Raw genomic sequence first — 16,690 nt, 5'->3', positions numbered from 1 at the left:
GTATCCAACATTGGGGCCTTAACAACTTTCCGGTATTTGCTTAGGATAAGCAATACTCGCGGCAAGTTTCGCATTTCGTAATGAAATGCGATCGTATTACCCAGGTGAATACTCCCTAGGAACAAAGATAATTAGCCCTTCGAAGAGTAATCCGGGCAGTGCTTGTATCAGAGATCATATTATCGGCAACAAATTACTCAAAAACTGGGTGTCGAATTTGTTCTGGTCGTAGACTCTTTCTCCAACCTGCATCGTCTTGGAGTCTCGGTACCTAATCCGGACCATGTCGTGCGAGTGACATCTGCATCATTGTTATAAGGGCTGTTTCGAAGGAAATTCATCGTGCTAATTCCAAAAATGGGTCAAGGGTTGAAATGTAACTGATAATTTGCTCACAAGAGTGCTCCATCAAGTTCTGGGAAACCAAAACTTGTTCAGGAATCCTCATTCAGGCAACACTCTCTAGTACAAGCCTATACAGCGGCCCATGGCCATTCTACGTCGCCCACATGGGCAGCTTGTTATATAATAACAAGCCTCGAACTCGCTCATTGCGAAGGCTTGTGCTGCGTTTGATGAGCAAGATAAGAATTGGGTAGGAGGCGAATTGAGGTACGCTCCAGGAATGGGACAAAATCCCGTCCAGGCCTAAGCCTTTAGCACTAAGCATGCGTAGATCACTCTCCCCATGAGAGGGTTGTAAATATGATCCAAGCGTATAGCATCTTTACTACGAGTATTCAAAGGATAACGCGGTCTTATAATATGAATGATGCGAGAGGCAATCATAACGGCTCGGCGACTTGAGCATATCCTAAGTTCTTTGTAGCATCCAGCTGTCTGAGAAGAGGCAGAGGTTCCAAGTTAAGCATTTTCGAGACGCTTTGATTCATCCTGAAATTGAGACAGAGACGGGCGTCAATGTTTATGATTGGCGAGATGACGCAACACCGTAAACAGTTAAAGTGCCACAGCCCACCTCGATTATGCTGCACGGTGCAGCAGACTACAGAAGGCAACACTTTCCAGAGCAAAGAGGTTTGACTTTACAAATAGTCCAAATCCCCCTCATGCTACAGAGCATACTTTGCACTCTCTTCAACCACTCGTTTATCTAGCATTCGCCCCAACATGTCAATCAAATCCCGTACGCCGCAGTTTTGCCCCTACGCCAATACCCCACTAATCATCAAACAGAGGCAATTTGGGCGGCGTCGCCTAGCACAACACGCGGACAGCCGACACCGCTGTCTTCAGATGCGAAGGGCGAGCGCATAGCATATGCTGTATGAAGCAAGTCTGTGCCTTTGTGAGCCGCAATTGACATGTGGAGTAGTCTAACAAATCCATCTTTCTCCGGTCGATCGACAATCCCGCAGTGTCGACTCAATACACCTCGCACACTACCCAAACCACAGTAGCGCGGTTCTCACCTTCGGGATACTATGTTGCATCAGGCGACGTCTCGGGAATGGTCCGCGTATGGGATGCTGTGGGCGAAGACATGATCACCAAGGGTGAATATGGCATCATCGCGGGCCGTATAAACGACATAGCGTGGGACGGCGACTCACAGCGTATCATTGCCGTAGGAGAGGGCAAGGAGCGGATGGGGCATTGCATCACTTGGGACAGCGGCAACAGCGTTGGCGAAATATCTGGCCATTCAAGTCAAATCAACTGCGTGAGCATCAGGCAACAGCGGCCGTTGCGCGCGGCTACCGGAAGTGATGACACCCAGCTTTGCTTCTTCCACGGCGCCCCGTTCAAATTCAATACGAGCAACCGTGGGCAGCATGATCGGTTCGTGTTTGGGACACAATTCAGCCCAGATGGAAGTACCTTGGTCAGCGTTGGTGCAGACAAGAAGATATGGTTGTATGACGGAAAGACTGGAGAGCCCAAGACGCAGATTGGACAAAATGTGCACACAGGCAGTATATTTGGTGTCAGTTTCGCCAAAGATTCAAAAAGATTTGTCACGGCGAGCGCAGACCAGACCGTGAGAGTCTGGGACATTGAGACTGGGAAAAACACGCAAACTTGGCGTATGGGCGAGGAAGGCGTGGTGAGTGTACCGGATCAACAAGTTGGTGTAGTCTGGCCTGCCGGCAGAAGTGACGGTCTGATCATCTCCGTTGATCTTGACGGAAACCTAAACTATCTCGTGGAGGGAAGTACAAAGCCTACGAGGGTGATCACAGGCCATCAGAAGAGCATCACGGCAGCTGCCATTTCAGACAAAACTTTCTATACCGGAAGCTTCGAAGGACGAGTATGTGCATGGGATCTGGCAACCGGTACTGCAGAAAAGATCGACGGCGATACACACACAAATTACGTCTCTGGCATTACGTCGGACCCAAAGCAGGACCGTGTGTACTCTGTTGGCTGGGACGACACGCTTCGATGCATCTCAGCGAAAACCTTTGTCGCTGGTGTCGGCTCCATTGGAGGTCAACCTAAAGGGGTTGCATCCGCAAAAGGCTACACCTACACCGCGACCCGTGAAGCAATTGTCGTTTTTAAAGACAATGAAAAGGTCTCCAGTTTCCCCTCGCATGGCGCCACCGCAATCGCGGCCATCAATGATACATTAGCCGTCGGCCACGATGACAAGTCCGTGCGCATATTCTCGCTCTCGTCTCCAGAGCAGCCATCCCCCGTTGACAAGGATCTGCGAAAGCCCACCGCCGCGATATCCACGCTCTCCTTCTCGCCAAATGGCACGTACCTGGCAGCCGGTGTGTCAAACGGTAAGATCATCGTGTACAAAACGGCGGATTGGAGTGTAGCCACCGACCGCTGGTCTGCTCATACTGGCAGGGTAACCAGTATTGCATGGGATGCAAAGGAGGAGAACGCTGTCAGCGGTAGCTTGGATACGAATGTGTTTGTGTGGAGCTTGAAGGACCCCGGGCGTAGAGTGAAGGCACTCAATGCACACAAGGATGGGGTCAATGGAGTTGGCTGGCCGGAGCCGGGGAAAGTGGTTACGACGGGCGGAGATGCCAGTGTAAAGATTTGGAAAGTCGATGTTTGAGTTGCGACGGTTCGAAGTTAGTTGGACTCTTCTGCTAGCGTTGAAAGCATGGAATAGAACACCCAGTGCATGATGGCGAGTCTACCCATAATCCAAGTGACTCAACATACTTAATCTGTATGCTCTAAACGAAATCCGAAGTACGCCGTATCATGCCCTAAAATCACATACTCGTACATAGACGCAGGGTTTTATTTCTCTCTTCGGTACAAGAGATAATGGCCGAGAAATCAGAGCTCATTATGCTCTGGAGCGCTTCCAGCTCTCTTTCCCTCTTTAGCTTCTTCGTCTTTCTGTAACCGTTCCTGCTCATCCCCTTTTGGCACTTCTCCCTTTGTCCTCCTCGCCAAAGCAGCAATCTCCTCATCGTACACGGTCCACTCCGGAATTTGCCTCCTAGCTCGATCTAGCTTCGGTTCCTTCGTCATCGGATTGTTGCAGAGATCGATCGTCTTCGCAGTTGCAAGATCCTCATCCGAACACCAAGTTTCGCACCAGAGCCATTCTTTCGGCAAGGTGTAAATAGGAATGACCATCTGCATACTATTGGGCAGATCTTGATCCAAGTTCGAGAGTGAACCTGGATCGGCCGAGAGCTGATGGTACTGTTGCCTAAGTCTGTCGCCTGCAGCAATCTGTCTGAAACGTTTGAGATCCACGACATAAAGTGCAGAGATGTGATACGGCAAGCCCTTCAGGAAATTTTTCCAGTAGCCCTGTTTCCAAAAGCGGAAGCCTTCCATCTCAGTCCTGGAGTCACCCATGGGCGGAAAGCCGTACGGTGCGCCTTTGAGGTCGATGTTGACCAGTTCTATCATGTCTGTCCTGACAATCTGATCGGCGTCCACAAATATGACCTTGTCCAAGTCAAGAGGGAAAAGGACATCCAAGAACAAGATCTTGTAGCCCCAGATTTCGCGTTGCTTTTCCTTCTGCGCCCGAAGCCAGTGAGGCCATTTATACGTGACCATTTCATACTTGAATCCATACTCTTCAGCCAAAGTAGGCAGGAATGTCTTGAAAGAAGATGACAAGAACTGCTCGATAAACCAGAACTTGACCGTGTGATTTGTGTGTTTCATGACGCTGACCATCATTATATTCAGCATGCGTTCATACAAGTGTCCACTTGCTACGGAAAAAATGTTGATATCCGCATGAGGAGATGTTGTAACGACTTCAGCTACAGGACTTAAGTTAGCCATAGTCTTGAAGAGGTATTCTCTGGCGCCTGCCACGGCTTTGGTAAAGTATTTACCGGCATGTGGCAGCTTGACGCCAACCTTGGACAGCAAAGTATCAACCATACCAGCTACGTCGGAAACGAGATCTGCAGCAGCGTCGGCAACAACATCGGCGGCGCTAGTTTTCGGTGTTCCAAGCACATCTTCCTCCTCCATTCCCGGTTTACGCGAAAGTCGTGGATACAGCGTCACACCAGAAAAGCTCATGAGGGTAACTTCTGTACTTTCATCACCTGGCTGAGCATCATAGCCAAAAGCGCCAACACTATCGATGTTGAAGATCTTTTTGCTCAGACCCGGGAGCAAAGAGATATTGTAATAACCCGGATTAGCCTTGAATTGGAAGTATCCCAAATTAGCCATGATAAGTGTATCAGCAAAATGCTGATCCTTGGCCGTCGAGAGTGCGAGTTGCGCACCTCGTGGAGCGAGCCCTGTTGTGACATCCCGAGAATGTCCTTCAATGAGAATGTTCTCTAGTGTATACGTAGCTTCTATGTTGGTGCCCGCGGATAGAGAACTTAATTTGATATTATCTAGATCGTGAACAGCATCGGTGGGTGCAACAAGCCACGACGGTGGAACGTTCAAGCCAGCAGTGAGAAGTGCATTTTTGGGAATTCCTTCAAACTTTACGCCTAGTGCGGTCGCCTCGCCCCGCTCATCGAAGGTTGGTTTTGTATTCAGGGCGTAACGATAGAACCGTTTGATAGGAAGCTCCTTAAGCTTCTCGATTGGGTTCAAGAAAATGCGCAGGTAAACACCGTCAAGCTGCGAAAGAACATTCAAGATTGGCACCCACTGTTGTGCAATTTCAGCAGCGGGATCAATTGCAGCTACAATCTGAATAGTAGCGGTGCTGTTGTCTCCTACGGTTATTGCGGTGTTGGTTGCATTCCAGTCGTAGAACAATCTCGTCCGAATGGGTGGTGGGAGTTCAAAGATTCCTTCAGGGATATCCGACACGGTCGACAGCGCTAAAGTGGAGAACAGTTTTGCGTTATTAAGAGCATTCCCGACTTTTTCGCCGAAATTTAGATGCTTAATGGCTGTCCTCGCAGGCATAATCCTTTTCTTGAGCTCAAAAGCATACAAAGCCTCGAAATCGTCCTTCGCAAATACCTCATCTGAAGGAATCGGTCCGACTTTTCTGCCGTTGAGCACCAAGCCCGCCTCCCCAGTGGTGAAACCAAATATTTCAATGAGCGGAGTGACGTCTCCCCATGGAACAGGATAATCTGCATCTATGCGCTCAGCGCTTGAAAGTAAGCCTGCCAATTTTTCGCTAAAATCTTGAAGTCCCGATTCATCGACACGCAACTCTTGAATTACATGCCCTAGACGACTCTTTGTGTTCGCATTGTTGTCAAGCAGAACTACTTCGACGTCTGCATGTTGCTGTCGGAAAGCGATCGCCTCCATCAAGAGTCTTAGCCCGTGTTCTGAAGTGAAGTCACCGATGACGACGAGTTGACTCTTGTCCTCCGCTGGGGTGTCATCTGAAGCAGAAATTGTGGGCAGGCTTTTGACGAGATCCGCATTTTTGCCCTCATACGCCTTCAGCAGGCTCACGAGTCTGATCTGCTTTTCGTCTTCTGGTATCACAAGTGCGTTCCGCTTTAGCGATGCATCCTCAAGAAACATGCCAGGTAGCCACATTTCCTCATCGATGGCGCCCTCCCAAACTTTTCTCTGCACCATACGCATATCTATTGAAATGCGCTGGCTGAATGACTGTAACCAATCATCATTGTTCTTGATTGGAACACCATTAATGAAAAGGGGTGGAGACTCTGAATTAGCACCGAGGCGGGCAAGGTACTTTTGTGCCTTTCTTACGCGCTCATCGGTGTCATCTGGTTCAAGGACGTGCTGTAAACTTCGTGGTTCGAATCCTGCTTTGATTTTGCGGTCCTCGATAACGGCTTGGAATATTCCCTCATTAGGGTCACCAAATTGGTTTGCAGTTAAGGCCGACTCGAGGTACTGCATCAGGGCACTCAGTCCATAATACTCATAAATATGATAAACCACCTTTGCCTGCTTGGCAGCACTCTCGCTGTGACTCAAGGGTACAAGCCCGAAGCGCACTGGAATACCCCGCTTCACGAAATCCTGAACGGTCTGTACAATCGGCCCAACACTTCTCGCGCCCGAGAAATCAACAGGCAGAATCATGTTGTGCAAGTCACGTCGTACCATGGGAAGTTGTCCTGGATATGTACGCTGTAGGAATGACATCAAATTGGATGGCCAGTCTTCGTACCTTTTGTCAGCCTCAATGTCATTCAGCCAAATGATAACATCGCCGCCTTCTATGTCATCGCGCCAATCATATCGTGTTATGTCTGAGTTGGCGGCATCTTGTTGGCTCTCTGCCAAGGCAGGGTGAGTAAGTAATTGGATAGCTTCCGCATTCGTGAAACCGAGATCTTTAAACGAGGCGATCAATTTGCGCTCTCGACGCATATGGTCTATTAAGGAGAAAGCATCGACTTTTCGAGGGTCAAACTGAAGGCCGTTGAGCCAGATGACATTGAAACCCGAAGGCAAAAGCAGTTCCCGATTGCCTACGTGCTCCTTTCTGAAGAGAGCTGAAACCTCTTGCGACGCGAGGAAGGATGAATACTTAGGGAAATCCTGTGTGACTTTCAGAAGACGCTTCAGTGGGAACTCGCTAGTCATAATGTAGCTTGCTGTCTTCATGGCAAGATCTGTTAGCTCAGACGACGACAAGGGTGTCAGGTCCGCAATCTCCTCGTCTGCCGCTTCCAGATCCTGCTCCGTAGCCTTTTCTTCCGTCTTTACGTCCTTGTCTCGGTCGTCTATGACGATGTAGTCCGTTTTCTTGAGTGCCAACTCCGCCCCAAACCCACTCATTGCTAAAGCATGAGTTTCTGTTTGGGAGGGTTTATGCCGAACTCGGTATTGGACCTTTCCCTCCTTCGCAGCATCTCTCATCAGTGTATGGAATTTACCGAAATCGGGTGACAATATATCTGCATACAGTGTTGCTGGTAGGAGCGTCTTGTTCTGCCTTTCCCATCTGTCGAAGGGTAAAGCACCAGAACCTCTAATGTTAAGGTCCTGAATGGTCGCATCCTCTTTTTCTAGCTGAGGTTCGCAGAATTGTTTACCTGCAAACTCTAGCCAAGTCTTACAGTCCTTTGCACCGCTCCTCTGAAGCAGTGGCTCTATGGATGTCTTGTAGTATTGGTACTGTGCCTCAATCCGAGGGGCTGCACTGTGCACTGCAAGCGCCAGCTCGAAGGACGACAAGGCCGCCGGATCTGTAATAAGTTCATCCTCTTCTAATAGCTGTATAAATCTCTCGTAGTATTCCTTGTCCGAAGCGGCGCTTTGGAAGTATCCGTTGGCGATACGATCGAGGATCTTAAAGTAAACTCCTTCATTCTCCTCTGCAGCTGTTTCACTACCAGAGTGTAAATTTTAAGCTTAAAAAAGCAGCGCAATCGAACGTACAGAAGTTCCACAAGATATGGTGCGGAGCTGAAAGAGGCTTTCAAGCCGATGTTGACGGATTGAGAAGCTGCATCCACAGCTATGGGAAGGAGATGGAGACTGCCGACCAGCAGCAGCAGTTCTGCCGGCAGCAGCCAGCTTGGAACTCGCATTGTGCCTTTGCTCTCTGTTGAATATCTATCTTGTCATAAATATGCGCAAATCATGAGCACCGCTGGCGTAAACGTCTCTCTGAATCGATTGGTCGAGAAGAATGCAACTTGGTGCACAAAGTGTTCTTGTATCTTTCGAGCATGCAAGTCATGAAAACAGAGACAAGGCCGGCGACAGTTTAGAAGGTAGAAATTGAATTACTTATGTCGCATGTTGTACCTAGAGTGAGAGAACACAGCTAGATCTGCTGAAGATGCCAGATGCCATTGTTATCGTTACTAAAGCAGTATAGCGCCTTCACTTTCCCTGCATCAAATCACGTTGCTCTCAGCCTCGCCTTCAGCCTCCCTTTTTGGCGATGAATCTCCCACATACTTTACTAGCTATCTTCAAGAGATAGGACTATGGAATACACCTAGTGAACAGCAGTTTCGGGCCTAATCTGAGATATTCTAAGCCTGATACTCACAGATACTGTTGTGGCTTCAAGTTCTCTCGGGCGTATCACATTTGGCTTGGAAGAATTCCAATACTCTAGAATCTTTGTCATGATATACGCATGCAATTTAAATAAAAAAAAAACCGTCTGAAATCTCTTTTGAGTGGCTACGAATCCTTAGACAGCCCCATGAGCATGCAGTCTTTATCATCTTTAACATGCAGGTCTAGGAATACATCCTAGTCCTAAATCTCAATCATTTTGATCCAGAAACCATTAAAAGCTTAGAACGAGATGTCTCATTGGGAACTTTGCAGATACTTTACTGTCGTTTTCCTCATGCAACCAAAATGCCGGAGCATTGAACCACCGAAAATAAGAAACGTAGGCGGCGTGTGCCTAATGTCAAGTCGCGGATGGTAGACAGCATTAAAGGCATTGACTGTAAGAGGATACTATGGTGTGTGAAATCGATCCACCGACTGGCCGTTTTAAAGACCAGAGGCACTACGCTGCTGAGCTTATTACCAATGTGTTTAGCGCATATCTTTACTGATAGGAAAAAAAATCACAGAAATTCGCGAAAAGGTCAGGAATGGTATGGCGATTTCCCGAGACTGCTGCTCATTTTTCACTCAACCGCTCGAATGCATTGCTACATGCTCTCTGAAAAGGGGTTCTTTCTCGACATAACCGACAATAATGGCCATCATTTCCACGAAGCTTGAGAGCGTCGCGGTTTTAATCCTTAATAATACAGCGAACTTTTTTACTTTTCGCATTATGTTTCAAAAAGCACCAAGTCTCGAGTTCGTCAATTCCATCCCCAGAGCTCAAAATGCTCGAAACCCCATGTGTTCTGTCGAGACCTTTGATGCTTGATATCGAATAGACTTAATATGCATTATTGTGTACTAGTTCATCCATAGCCAGGTACTGGCGCCCCAAGTGACTGTCTCAACTGAATGATCTGCTGTCGTTCCGCAGGCGGTAATAGATCTATTTGCTCTCGGGTCATCGCCTTAACCTGCGCTATGAGTGCCTGCTGCTCTGGTGTAGGTGCTTGAGGAGGTGGTGGAGCCTGTTGTGGAGGTGGCTGTGGAGGCTGATATGCCAAACCGACAGGTGGCGTTGGCGCCGCGTATTGTGGAGGTGCATATGGCTGGTGTGGAGGCTGCTGTGGTGGGTATTGATTCGGGGGAAGGCCCGGACGCGCTCCGGTAACAGGTGGTGGTTGTGGTTGCGAAGCTGTCTGTTGGATGACAGATGCGAGAGTGTTTTGGTCGGTCAGTTTCATGAGGATGAGGATCTGAGTGATCGCGTATGTGAGTTGAGGTGCCTGTCTAAGCATCTGAATTGCTTTGTCAGGCTCCTGTCGACACAGATCCTGCATCTGCTGCATCGCATCAAGAAGTTGAAGAGGTGGAATGGCTGCGACCGTTTGCGATATCGCATCTTGCGCCGTCAGATGGTTTCCGAGACCTTGTCCCTCGGGAAGTGCTGGCGCATCGCCCTGTAGCTGTCCTATTGGGGGCCCGTTTACAGGCGGAAGGGAAGGTAGCGACGCTGCTTGTGTTGGATGGCCATGGGTGCCGCCCTGGTGCCCACCATCTGCACTGTCTTTGCCATCATTTGAATAATCTACCCGCAGTTTACGGCCAGCAAGCTCAAATTCGTTAAGATTCCGGACGGCTGCTGCTGCTTGGTCTGCATCTGCATATTCTGCAAATCCGAAGCCCTTTGGCTTGCCAGTCTCTTTGTCGTACACCAGACGAAAGTGGTTTACTTGGCCAACGCGCTCAAGGGTTTGTGTGATCACATCTTCGGAGACGCCTATCTCCCAATTAGCATACCTTCATGGCTTAGTCTCCGGATTGCACGTCAAGAGCCAAGACGGTGCTCATAACAGCAGACGATTGGGATCTCTAGTCAAAACCTACCATACGGGATGTTCCCAATGAACACTGTTCTGTTGCCAGACATGTGAGATATATTAGGGAAGGAGGTGTCTAAAGCTGAATTTGTGTGGCGCGAAGCTCGAAACAGACTTTATTGAGCGTGTGCGAGTATGATGGTGCTGATGCAGAGTTGACTGCTTGCGCCGCATGCAGTTGAGCCATCACATTCAGGTATCCCGCGCTAAACCAATTTGGGGTTTCTTAACTGCATGCTCCATATAATTTTTCGAGACATACAAGACCTCAATTCTCATTTACTCTGAAGACGCAAAACCCAATATCAGTCCCCCCGCCTTTCAAAAGATATTTGGAAGTGCAGAATACTGTCTAGACACCTCGAAATACATGACAGCGGCAAATACTACCTGCAGTCATGGTTCGCAAATTCAAGCACCATGAGCAAAAGTTGCTGCGTAAGGTGGACTTCATAACCTATAAATCGGATCAGAACCACCGAGCCGCCGAAGTTTGTCGTCGATATGTTATCCAAAAACCCTCAGATTACACAAAATACAACCGACTATGCGGGCAACTGCGGCAACTGGCACACAAACTCGCCGCCCTCAACCCGGAGGATCCCGTCCGGCACAAGCATGAGGAACTGCTGCTTGGCAAGCTGTGGGATATGGGCATTCTGGGCACAGGAGGAGGTGGAAGAGGCAAGCTGAGCGATGTAGAGCACAAAGTCACAGTTTCGTCTTTTGCAAGAAGAAGACTACCGGTCGTCATGCACAGACTGGGGATGGCGGATCATGTCAGTAGTGCTGTCAAATTCGTGGAGCAGGGCCACGTAAGGGTGGGCACGGATGTAGTTACGGACCCAGCCTTTTTGGTCACGCGAAATATGGAGGATTTCGTAACATGGGTGGATTCATCGAAGATCAAGAGGAACATCCTCAAGTATCGGGATAAGCTGGATGACTTTGACTTGATGTGATTTCCATGGGCTGGAAGTTTTAGTGGTAAAAATTCAGATTAGGAAGGCAGTGGATCTTTGACGAAGAGGAGGAAATCATTGTTCACCAAGGTGAATGCGTTCTCGCCATAGAGATATGATCAGGCAAGTTGGTTGATTGCAGTGCACCAATTGCGCGGAATTACGCTCAATAGTTTAATGCTCAAAGGTATGACGGTTCCAGCGATTTCTAATGGGGCCATTTGATCTTTGATTTCATAGGAGACGGCTTCCACCGAACGATAGGTTGCACGGAAACCTTAATTGAAAATCACCGCAAGGTCATGAAGAAACGATATGATTTTAATCGTGGCAGCTCTTGCAGCCACAGATGTCGTTAGCCTTAAGATCTAAGCTCAATTCTCTCTTTTCACCTGGTCAATGTTGTAATTACTACTTATCTTTACTTTTCATTTCTTTGCGCCATAAATACCCAAACCCTTTTCGCTAGAGAAAGGTTGTCTGTTTTCTCGCTCAAATTGCTTGGCTTAAGGCCAATCTCATACCCGAATTTGAGTCTTCTTCGTAAATCACAGAGCCAGCGGATTTTAATTGGAAAAAGCACACGTCTCTGGGAATCCCGATTCCAAAGTTACGGTATCGGAGTTGATGATGTGAGTCCTCTAGCATTCTGATATCAAGTCTCAATGCCCTGTTCGAATTTAAAAGCGATAATATTGTGGATCGGAATTGTTACATGTTGTAGGCAGGTCATGTAATGTCTTATTTCTCAAGACATTGTTTGCAGACATTCAACCGGACCAATTTTCGAGAACACATGCCAGACTTTCATCATGAGCTTGTGATGAAGTTTAATCTAGACAATGTCACCATAGTCCGTGCCAAAATGGTTTACAGTCCTTAACAGACCCAGAACTCCACTCACTGACATCCATTGTTCAACCCTTTGTCTTGTGACGACCTAATCTAAGTTTGACAATTCAATATTCACCTTAAGAAGTCTCCTCCCTATTTTTTGGTAACAGATCGCGTACAAAGAGAATTAAGTGTGCATATTCAGGCTCGAATATACTAGTTTTTATTAGACGTATGCAACTTTTTCAATGATTAGGGATAATGATGCTTCTGAACATCGCATCTTGTGGGTTCAAGGGTATTTTAATCTACAATAGTGATGAATTGGTGTTCAAAGGAATGGTTTGTCCTGTTTAGGTTGCTGAATAATGTGAGTCTCTTACTGTAGCGGCATCAACGTGAAGCTTAAGCTTGTTGCACTACGCCCGTTGCCGTGCCAAACTGGGGAAGGGCGGCCTCCCGAATCACCTCCGCAGATGTAGACATCGCGTGTTCGCCGGATATACTTGAACAATCATAACATCTCCCAGATGTTAGCGAAGGGATTTTCGAGCCCTGTTCGCTCGTTTATCAATATACGCAACTCTGGCATCTGTCTGTTTATCAACCATCCACCTGCGTATTGGAACATACAGCAGAGAGCTCTTGTTCGGTCCCTAGCCACCTCGACCTCTCAACCAAATGAATTACTGATTCCATTGCGAAAGCAGCTCAAGGCTGAAGCTAAACAAAAACGAGAGCGCGCAAGATCTGGCCCCACAGCCGAGGAAACGGACACAGTATCTACAGATGGATGGGAACTCACAGTCGGTATAGAAATTCATGCCGAGCTCAACACAGCTCGCAAACTATTCTCTGAAGCTCCAACATCGTCGCCTGATGCAGCGCCTAACAGCAACGTAGCATTGTTTGACCTCGCTTATCCAGGATCGCAACCTCATTTTCAAATTGCCACACTTCTTCCTGCATTACGAGCAGCTATTGCCCTGAATTGTGACATACAGCGCAAGAGCACGTTCGACAGAAAGCATTATTTCTATCAAGATCAACCGGCAGGCTATCAGATCACACAATACTACGAGCCATTCGCTCGTGATGGCCATATCACGCTTTATGACTATGATGGCATCGCAGCTGAAGACGGTGAGCAGATCACCATTGGCATTAAGCAGATACAGATGGAGCAGGACACAGCAAAGACGATTCAAATTCCCCCATCTGAGCACTACCTAGATTTTAATCGAGTCTCCCACCCACTTATCGAGATCATCACATTACCTCAGATTCATCATCCTACGACAGCTGCGGCATTGGTGCGCAAAGTGCAAAGTATTTTGAAAGCGGTCAATGCCTGTACCACTGGCATGGAACTTGGAGGGTTACGTGCAGACGTCAATGTTTCTGTCCGCAGACGACAAGCAGCAGGCGAGTACACGGGAGGCTCTTACCACGGCGTCAGCGGTCTCGGACAGCGAACTGAGATCAAGAACTTAAGCAGCTTCAAAGCCGTCGAAGATGCCATCATCGCGGAGCGCAATCGACAAATCAAGGTGCTCGAGTCGGGAGGTGTCGTCGAAGGCGAAACACGAGGGTGGACTTTGGGCAATACCGAGACCAAAAAACTGCGCGGAAAGGAAGGGGAGATCGACTATCGGTACATGCCAGACCCTGATATTGCACCTGTCATTATTTCTAAGAATCTTGTTGACCACCTGAGAGAAAAATTGCCGAAGCTCCCGGATGAGCTGTTGATGCTTCTCACTAAGGACCCTGCGCATGGACTAACAATGAAGGATGCGAAGACACTACTTTCGTTCGATGACGGTGATCGATTAGATTTCTACTTCGAAGTGCTCCACCGCGTTCAGAAGGAGCTTGGCAGACTAGCACCTTATCAGCTCGGACGTGTTGTTGGAAATTGGGTCATCCATGAGCTGGGAGCTTTGCTTGGGCGGGCCGACACCCCTTGCAGGAATTCTCGTGTCAGCACAGTTCATCTCGCACACATACTGGTCTTGCTCCAGGAGGGCAAGATCACAAACGCTTCGGCTAAGCAACTGCTAAGCCTGGTATTTGAAGGCGATATGCGTGATGTCGGCAGAATTGTCGAGGAAGACGGCATGCTTGTTCAAGACATTGATGGCGCCGAGTATTCCAATGCGGCGAGGAGGCTCATAGAAGCCAATCCAGAAATGGTCAAGGCCATCAAAGAGAAGGGACAGCATGGCAAAGTGATGTGGTTTGTGGGACAGATGTTGCGTGAAATGGCTAAAGACCATGGAAAAGGTAGCGTGAACGCTGAAAAAGCGAAACACGCCGTGGCCCAGATATTGGACGTTCGTGTCTGAATGCTAGTCACGGAAATGGTGCTCAATACATCCAGGGCCATTTCAATCAAAGCTGAACAATACGTTTAGTGAGTAATGTTCACTTCTTCATTGTCTGTCTTGCCTTTATGAATCCAGCGCTGTCCTAGTTATCAATCTTGTGTGTCTGTGTTGACCGCAACGTCTATATCTTTCTTGCATTTTCTCGGAATAATCGTTGCTATGTACGACATGACGACCCGTGTATGAGGCAACAGCGGGTACGGTCCTTCAATACCCGTCACGCCCGCCATTGTGTAACTTTCTGCCTATCCAATTCAACTGCAGAACTACACTTGCTCCATATCGTCCGCTCTCACTTCGTCAACATGGCTGCCGTCAAGACCAAGCTCTCCCGCTCAATGGCTCTTTTGACACACAACAAGATTAAGATTGACGAGTTGAAAGAGGCTGACAGACCGTTAGGTTCTGACCACTCAGTAGTCAACGCTTCTGAATGTTCAAGTTCACGTCGACGTGACAGCAGTGACTCTGCAGACTCTGCAGAAACTGACCCAACACTTGATCTAGGCTCGATCCTGGACCCGAGTCTGTTTATCAATGCCAACCAGGATTACGAATCTTTCCCCGCGTCACTGTTCACTGACGACGAGAGTGTGCCTTCAAGCACAGTCAGCAGCTCAAGATATCCTCGACACCCTTCCAAGAGAACACGCTCAAAGGCAACGGGGCTGCGCACTTCACCAAATCTGGTTTCCGGAACTCAACCACAACAGCCTGCCATGCATCTCGATGGGCTTTTACCAGCCCATCCGGGCGTTTCTTCGCAGGATATTCATAGCTCTGATCGCAGCGCCCATGACGCCGTGACAGCCATGGGGTGCGAGCAGATGTCTCAGGAAGATCTGACGCCCGGACTTCAGGTACTTTCGGAAGAAGAGCTGCTCAAAGCGTGCAGGTATGTTTTTTGATTTTTTTTTCTCACTGACAGCGTCTGGGCGCAGGACCAGCGACATTCAGCGCAAAGCTGGAATTCGGCTGACCTCAAGGTCTAGATTCCGACAGCACAGACAGAGGCACGTCATCGACGCTCGGAGCGCCAGGGCACGAAAGAAGTGCAGAGTCGGAAACAGGGCGACGATGCTCCTGTCTACGGACAGAGACATGGCGGAGGACGAACCAAGAGCCCGGTTCCTGTGCGGTGCCAGCCCGGATGTGTTGCAGCGCGTGGCGCGCAGGGCTTCGATCTCGCGCCGGCAGCAGCATCCTAAAACAGCCGAGGCCGACAAGTTCCGTGTCGACGACTTCGCCTGTAGGTCCGCGCAGAGCCGCAAATCATGGCTGCTTAGCTGGGAGGCCCGGCTTCAGCTGAGGTACAGCAAGCGACAGAGCTTCGCCGAGGGAACACATTCCGCGCGCGTCACCGACAAGCCCGAAACCAGCGCGGAGGCGTCGACTGCACACGACGAGGACTCCATCTCTGCGCAAACCCAAGATCCTCATCTGCGTCTCCGCTCCGACCTTGAGCCGGCCCTGGCCATCACGACAAGCGCCATACACAGCCCGGAAACGCAGGACACCTTACCGCCACAGACGCGCCGCGAAGAGACGCAAGGGACGCTCGCCCAGCAGCAGCCTATCAAGAGTGACAGCACTTTACCCGCTTCAGAAAGCGGCAGCAGCGGCGGCGAGAGTGCTGATCCGCATCGAGTGTCTGACGGGGAGGAAGACGACGACGACGACGACTCTTCAAACGGCCCCATCCAGCCGATGACGGCGAGGGTGGTCACGATGAGAAAGGCGGGCGCGAATCTTCACACGTTCACGCTGACGAAGAGCCCGAGCCAGGAACACGCTTTGGCCGGATGAACAGGTGAAAGGCTCGGGCGGGCTTGGACTGTGTGAGAAGCTGAATGCGTAGCTCGCGTGGTGGGAGGAGAGGGATCGTATTTGTCGATGCGCGTGCAAGCGACGTTAGCGTTTTCATGTACACATGATCAGGAGTATCGGGTTGGGCACTCAGAAAGCGACGGACGTTCTTGACTCAGCGGAAGGACGGGGAGAAAAAAAAAGGTGAGGAAGCATGGATAGACGCTAACATATGCTACGGGTGGTCATCTCTTTTCCTTCATTTCTCCAAAAAAGAAAGGTACAATAAATTCCAAGTCCCCAACATGTCCCTCTGAACATACCTGCGTCCCACGTGCCCGTGACTTCAAGCGTACAAGTACATCGACGATGCCCCTGCTCCAAACGACTTCTAGAAAAAAAA

At 49.1% G+C, this 16,690-nt stretch overlaps 6 protein-coding genes across 8 annotated transcripts; 4 read left to right on the top strand and 2 right to left on the bottom strand.

The window, feature by feature from the left end:
• Positions 1 to 950: 950 nt before the first annotated feature.
• Positions 951 to 3,231, top strand: PV09_03577 (uncharacterized protein). The gene is made up of 3 exons (XM_016356795.1): positions 951 to 1,147; positions 1,198 to 1,286; positions 1,337 to 3,231. Exons 1-3 carry the CDS (start codon positions 1,132 to 1,134, stop codon positions 3,041 to 3,043), a joined length of 1,812 nt encoding a protein of 603 aa, XP_016215588.1. The 5' UTR covers positions 951 to 1,131; the 3' UTR covers positions 3,044 to 3,231.
• On the bottom strand, positions 3,049 to 8,139 carry PV09_03576. 3 transcript variants are annotated; one of them, XM_016356793.1, is made up of 3 exons: positions 7,771 to 8,139; positions 4,302 to 7,720; positions 3,049 to 4,226 (listed from the first exon to the last, which is right to left on the bottom strand). In XM_016356793.1, the coding sequence occupies exons 1-3, from the start codon at positions 7,920 to 7,922 to the stop codon at positions 3,274 to 3,276; spliced, it is 4,524 nt and encodes a 1,507-aa protein (XP_016215586.1). In that variant the 5' UTR covers positions 7,923 to 8,139; the 3' UTR covers positions 3,049 to 3,273. The 3 variants fall into 3 exon arrangements, with proteins under 3 accessions (XP_016215586.1, XP_016215587.1, XP_016215585.1); XM_016356794.1 differs by having other exon boundaries at positions 4,353 to 7,720; XM_016356792.1 differs by having other exon boundaries at positions 3,049 to 7,720.
• An 820-nt stretch (positions 8,140 to 8,959) lies between these two features.
• Positions 8,960 to 10,442, bottom strand: PV09_03575 (uncharacterized protein). The gene is made up of 2 exons (XM_016356791.1): positions 10,303 to 10,442; positions 8,960 to 10,195 (listed from the first exon to the last, which is right to left on the bottom strand). Exons 1-2 carry the CDS (start codon positions 10,343 to 10,345, stop codon positions 9,282 to 9,284), a joined length of 957 nt encoding a protein of 318 aa, XP_016215584.1. The 5' UTR covers positions 10,346 to 10,442; the 3' UTR covers positions 8,960 to 9,281.
• Positions 10,443 to 10,579: 137 nt separating this feature from the next.
• Positions 10,580 to 11,662, top strand: PV09_03574 (uncharacterized protein). Its single transcript, XM_016356790.1, has one exon. The coding sequence runs from the start codon at positions 10,694 to 10,696 to the stop codon at positions 11,255 to 11,257; it is 564 nt and encodes a 187-aa protein (XP_016215583.1). The 5' UTR covers positions 10,580 to 10,693; the 3' UTR covers positions 11,258 to 11,662.
• A 959-nt stretch (positions 11,663 to 12,621) lies between these two features.
• PV09_03573 (aspartyl/glutamyl-tRNA(Asn/Gln) amidotransferase, B subunit) lies at positions 12,622 to 14,439 on the top strand (the record flags this gene model as incomplete). The annotated part of the gene is made up of 1 exon (XM_016356789.1): positions 12,622 to 14,439. The coding sequence occupies one exon, from the start codon at positions 12,622 to 12,624 to the stop codon at positions 14,437 to 14,439; it is 1,818 nt and encodes a 605-aa protein (XP_016215582.1).
• A 347-nt stretch (positions 14,440 to 14,786) lies between these two features.
• Positions 14,787 to 16,287, top strand: PV09_03572 (uncharacterized protein; the record flags this gene model as incomplete). The annotated part of the gene is made up of 2 exons (XM_016356788.1): positions 14,787 to 15,376; positions 15,474 to 16,287. The coding sequence occupies 2 exons, from the start codon at positions 14,787 to 14,789 to the stop codon at positions 16,285 to 16,287; spliced, it is 1,404 nt and encodes a 467-aa protein (XP_016215581.1).
• Positions 16,288 to 16,690: the final 403 nt, after the last annotated feature.

The sequence above is a fragment of the Verruconis gallopava genome (assembly GCF_000836295.1).
Source record: "Verruconis gallopava strain CBS 43764 unplaced genomic scaffold supercont1.9, whole genome shotgun sequence".
NCBI classification, from domain to species: Eukaryota; Fungi; Ascomycota; class Dothideomycetes; order Venturiales; family Sympoventuriaceae; genus Verruconis; species Verruconis gallopava.
This window is presented reverse-complemented; position numbering and strand designations above follow the sequence as displayed.

Excerpts from the sequence above, each read along its gene's own strand:
- PV09_03577 (XM_016356795.1), top strand. Across the intron at positions 1,287-1,336 it reads GCGAGCGCATAGCATATGCT|TCTAACAAATCCATCTTTCT; the intron begins GTATGAAGCAAG and ends CATGTGGAGTAG.
- PV09_03576 (XM_016356792.1), bottom strand. The coding sequence starts at position 7,922 with ATGCGAGTTCCAAGCTGGCTGCTGCCGGCAGAACTGCTGCTGCTGGTC. Across the intron at positions 7,721-7,770 it reads CCATATCTTGTGGAACTTCT|TGAAACAGCTGCAGAGGAGA; the intron begins GTACGTTCGATT and ends ACACTCTGGTAG.
- PV09_03575 (XM_016356791.1), bottom strand. The coding sequence starts at position 10,345 with ATGTCTGGCAACAGAACAGTGTTCATTGGGAACATCCCGTATG. Across the intron at positions 10,196-10,302 it reads CATTGGGAACATCCCGTATG|GCGTCTCCGAAGATGTGATC; the intron begins GTAGGTTTTGAC and ends ATTGGGAGATAG.
- PV09_03574 (XM_016356790.1), top strand. The coding sequence starts at position 10,694 with ATGGTTCGCAAATTCAAGCACCATGAGCAAAAGTTGCTGCGTAAGGTG.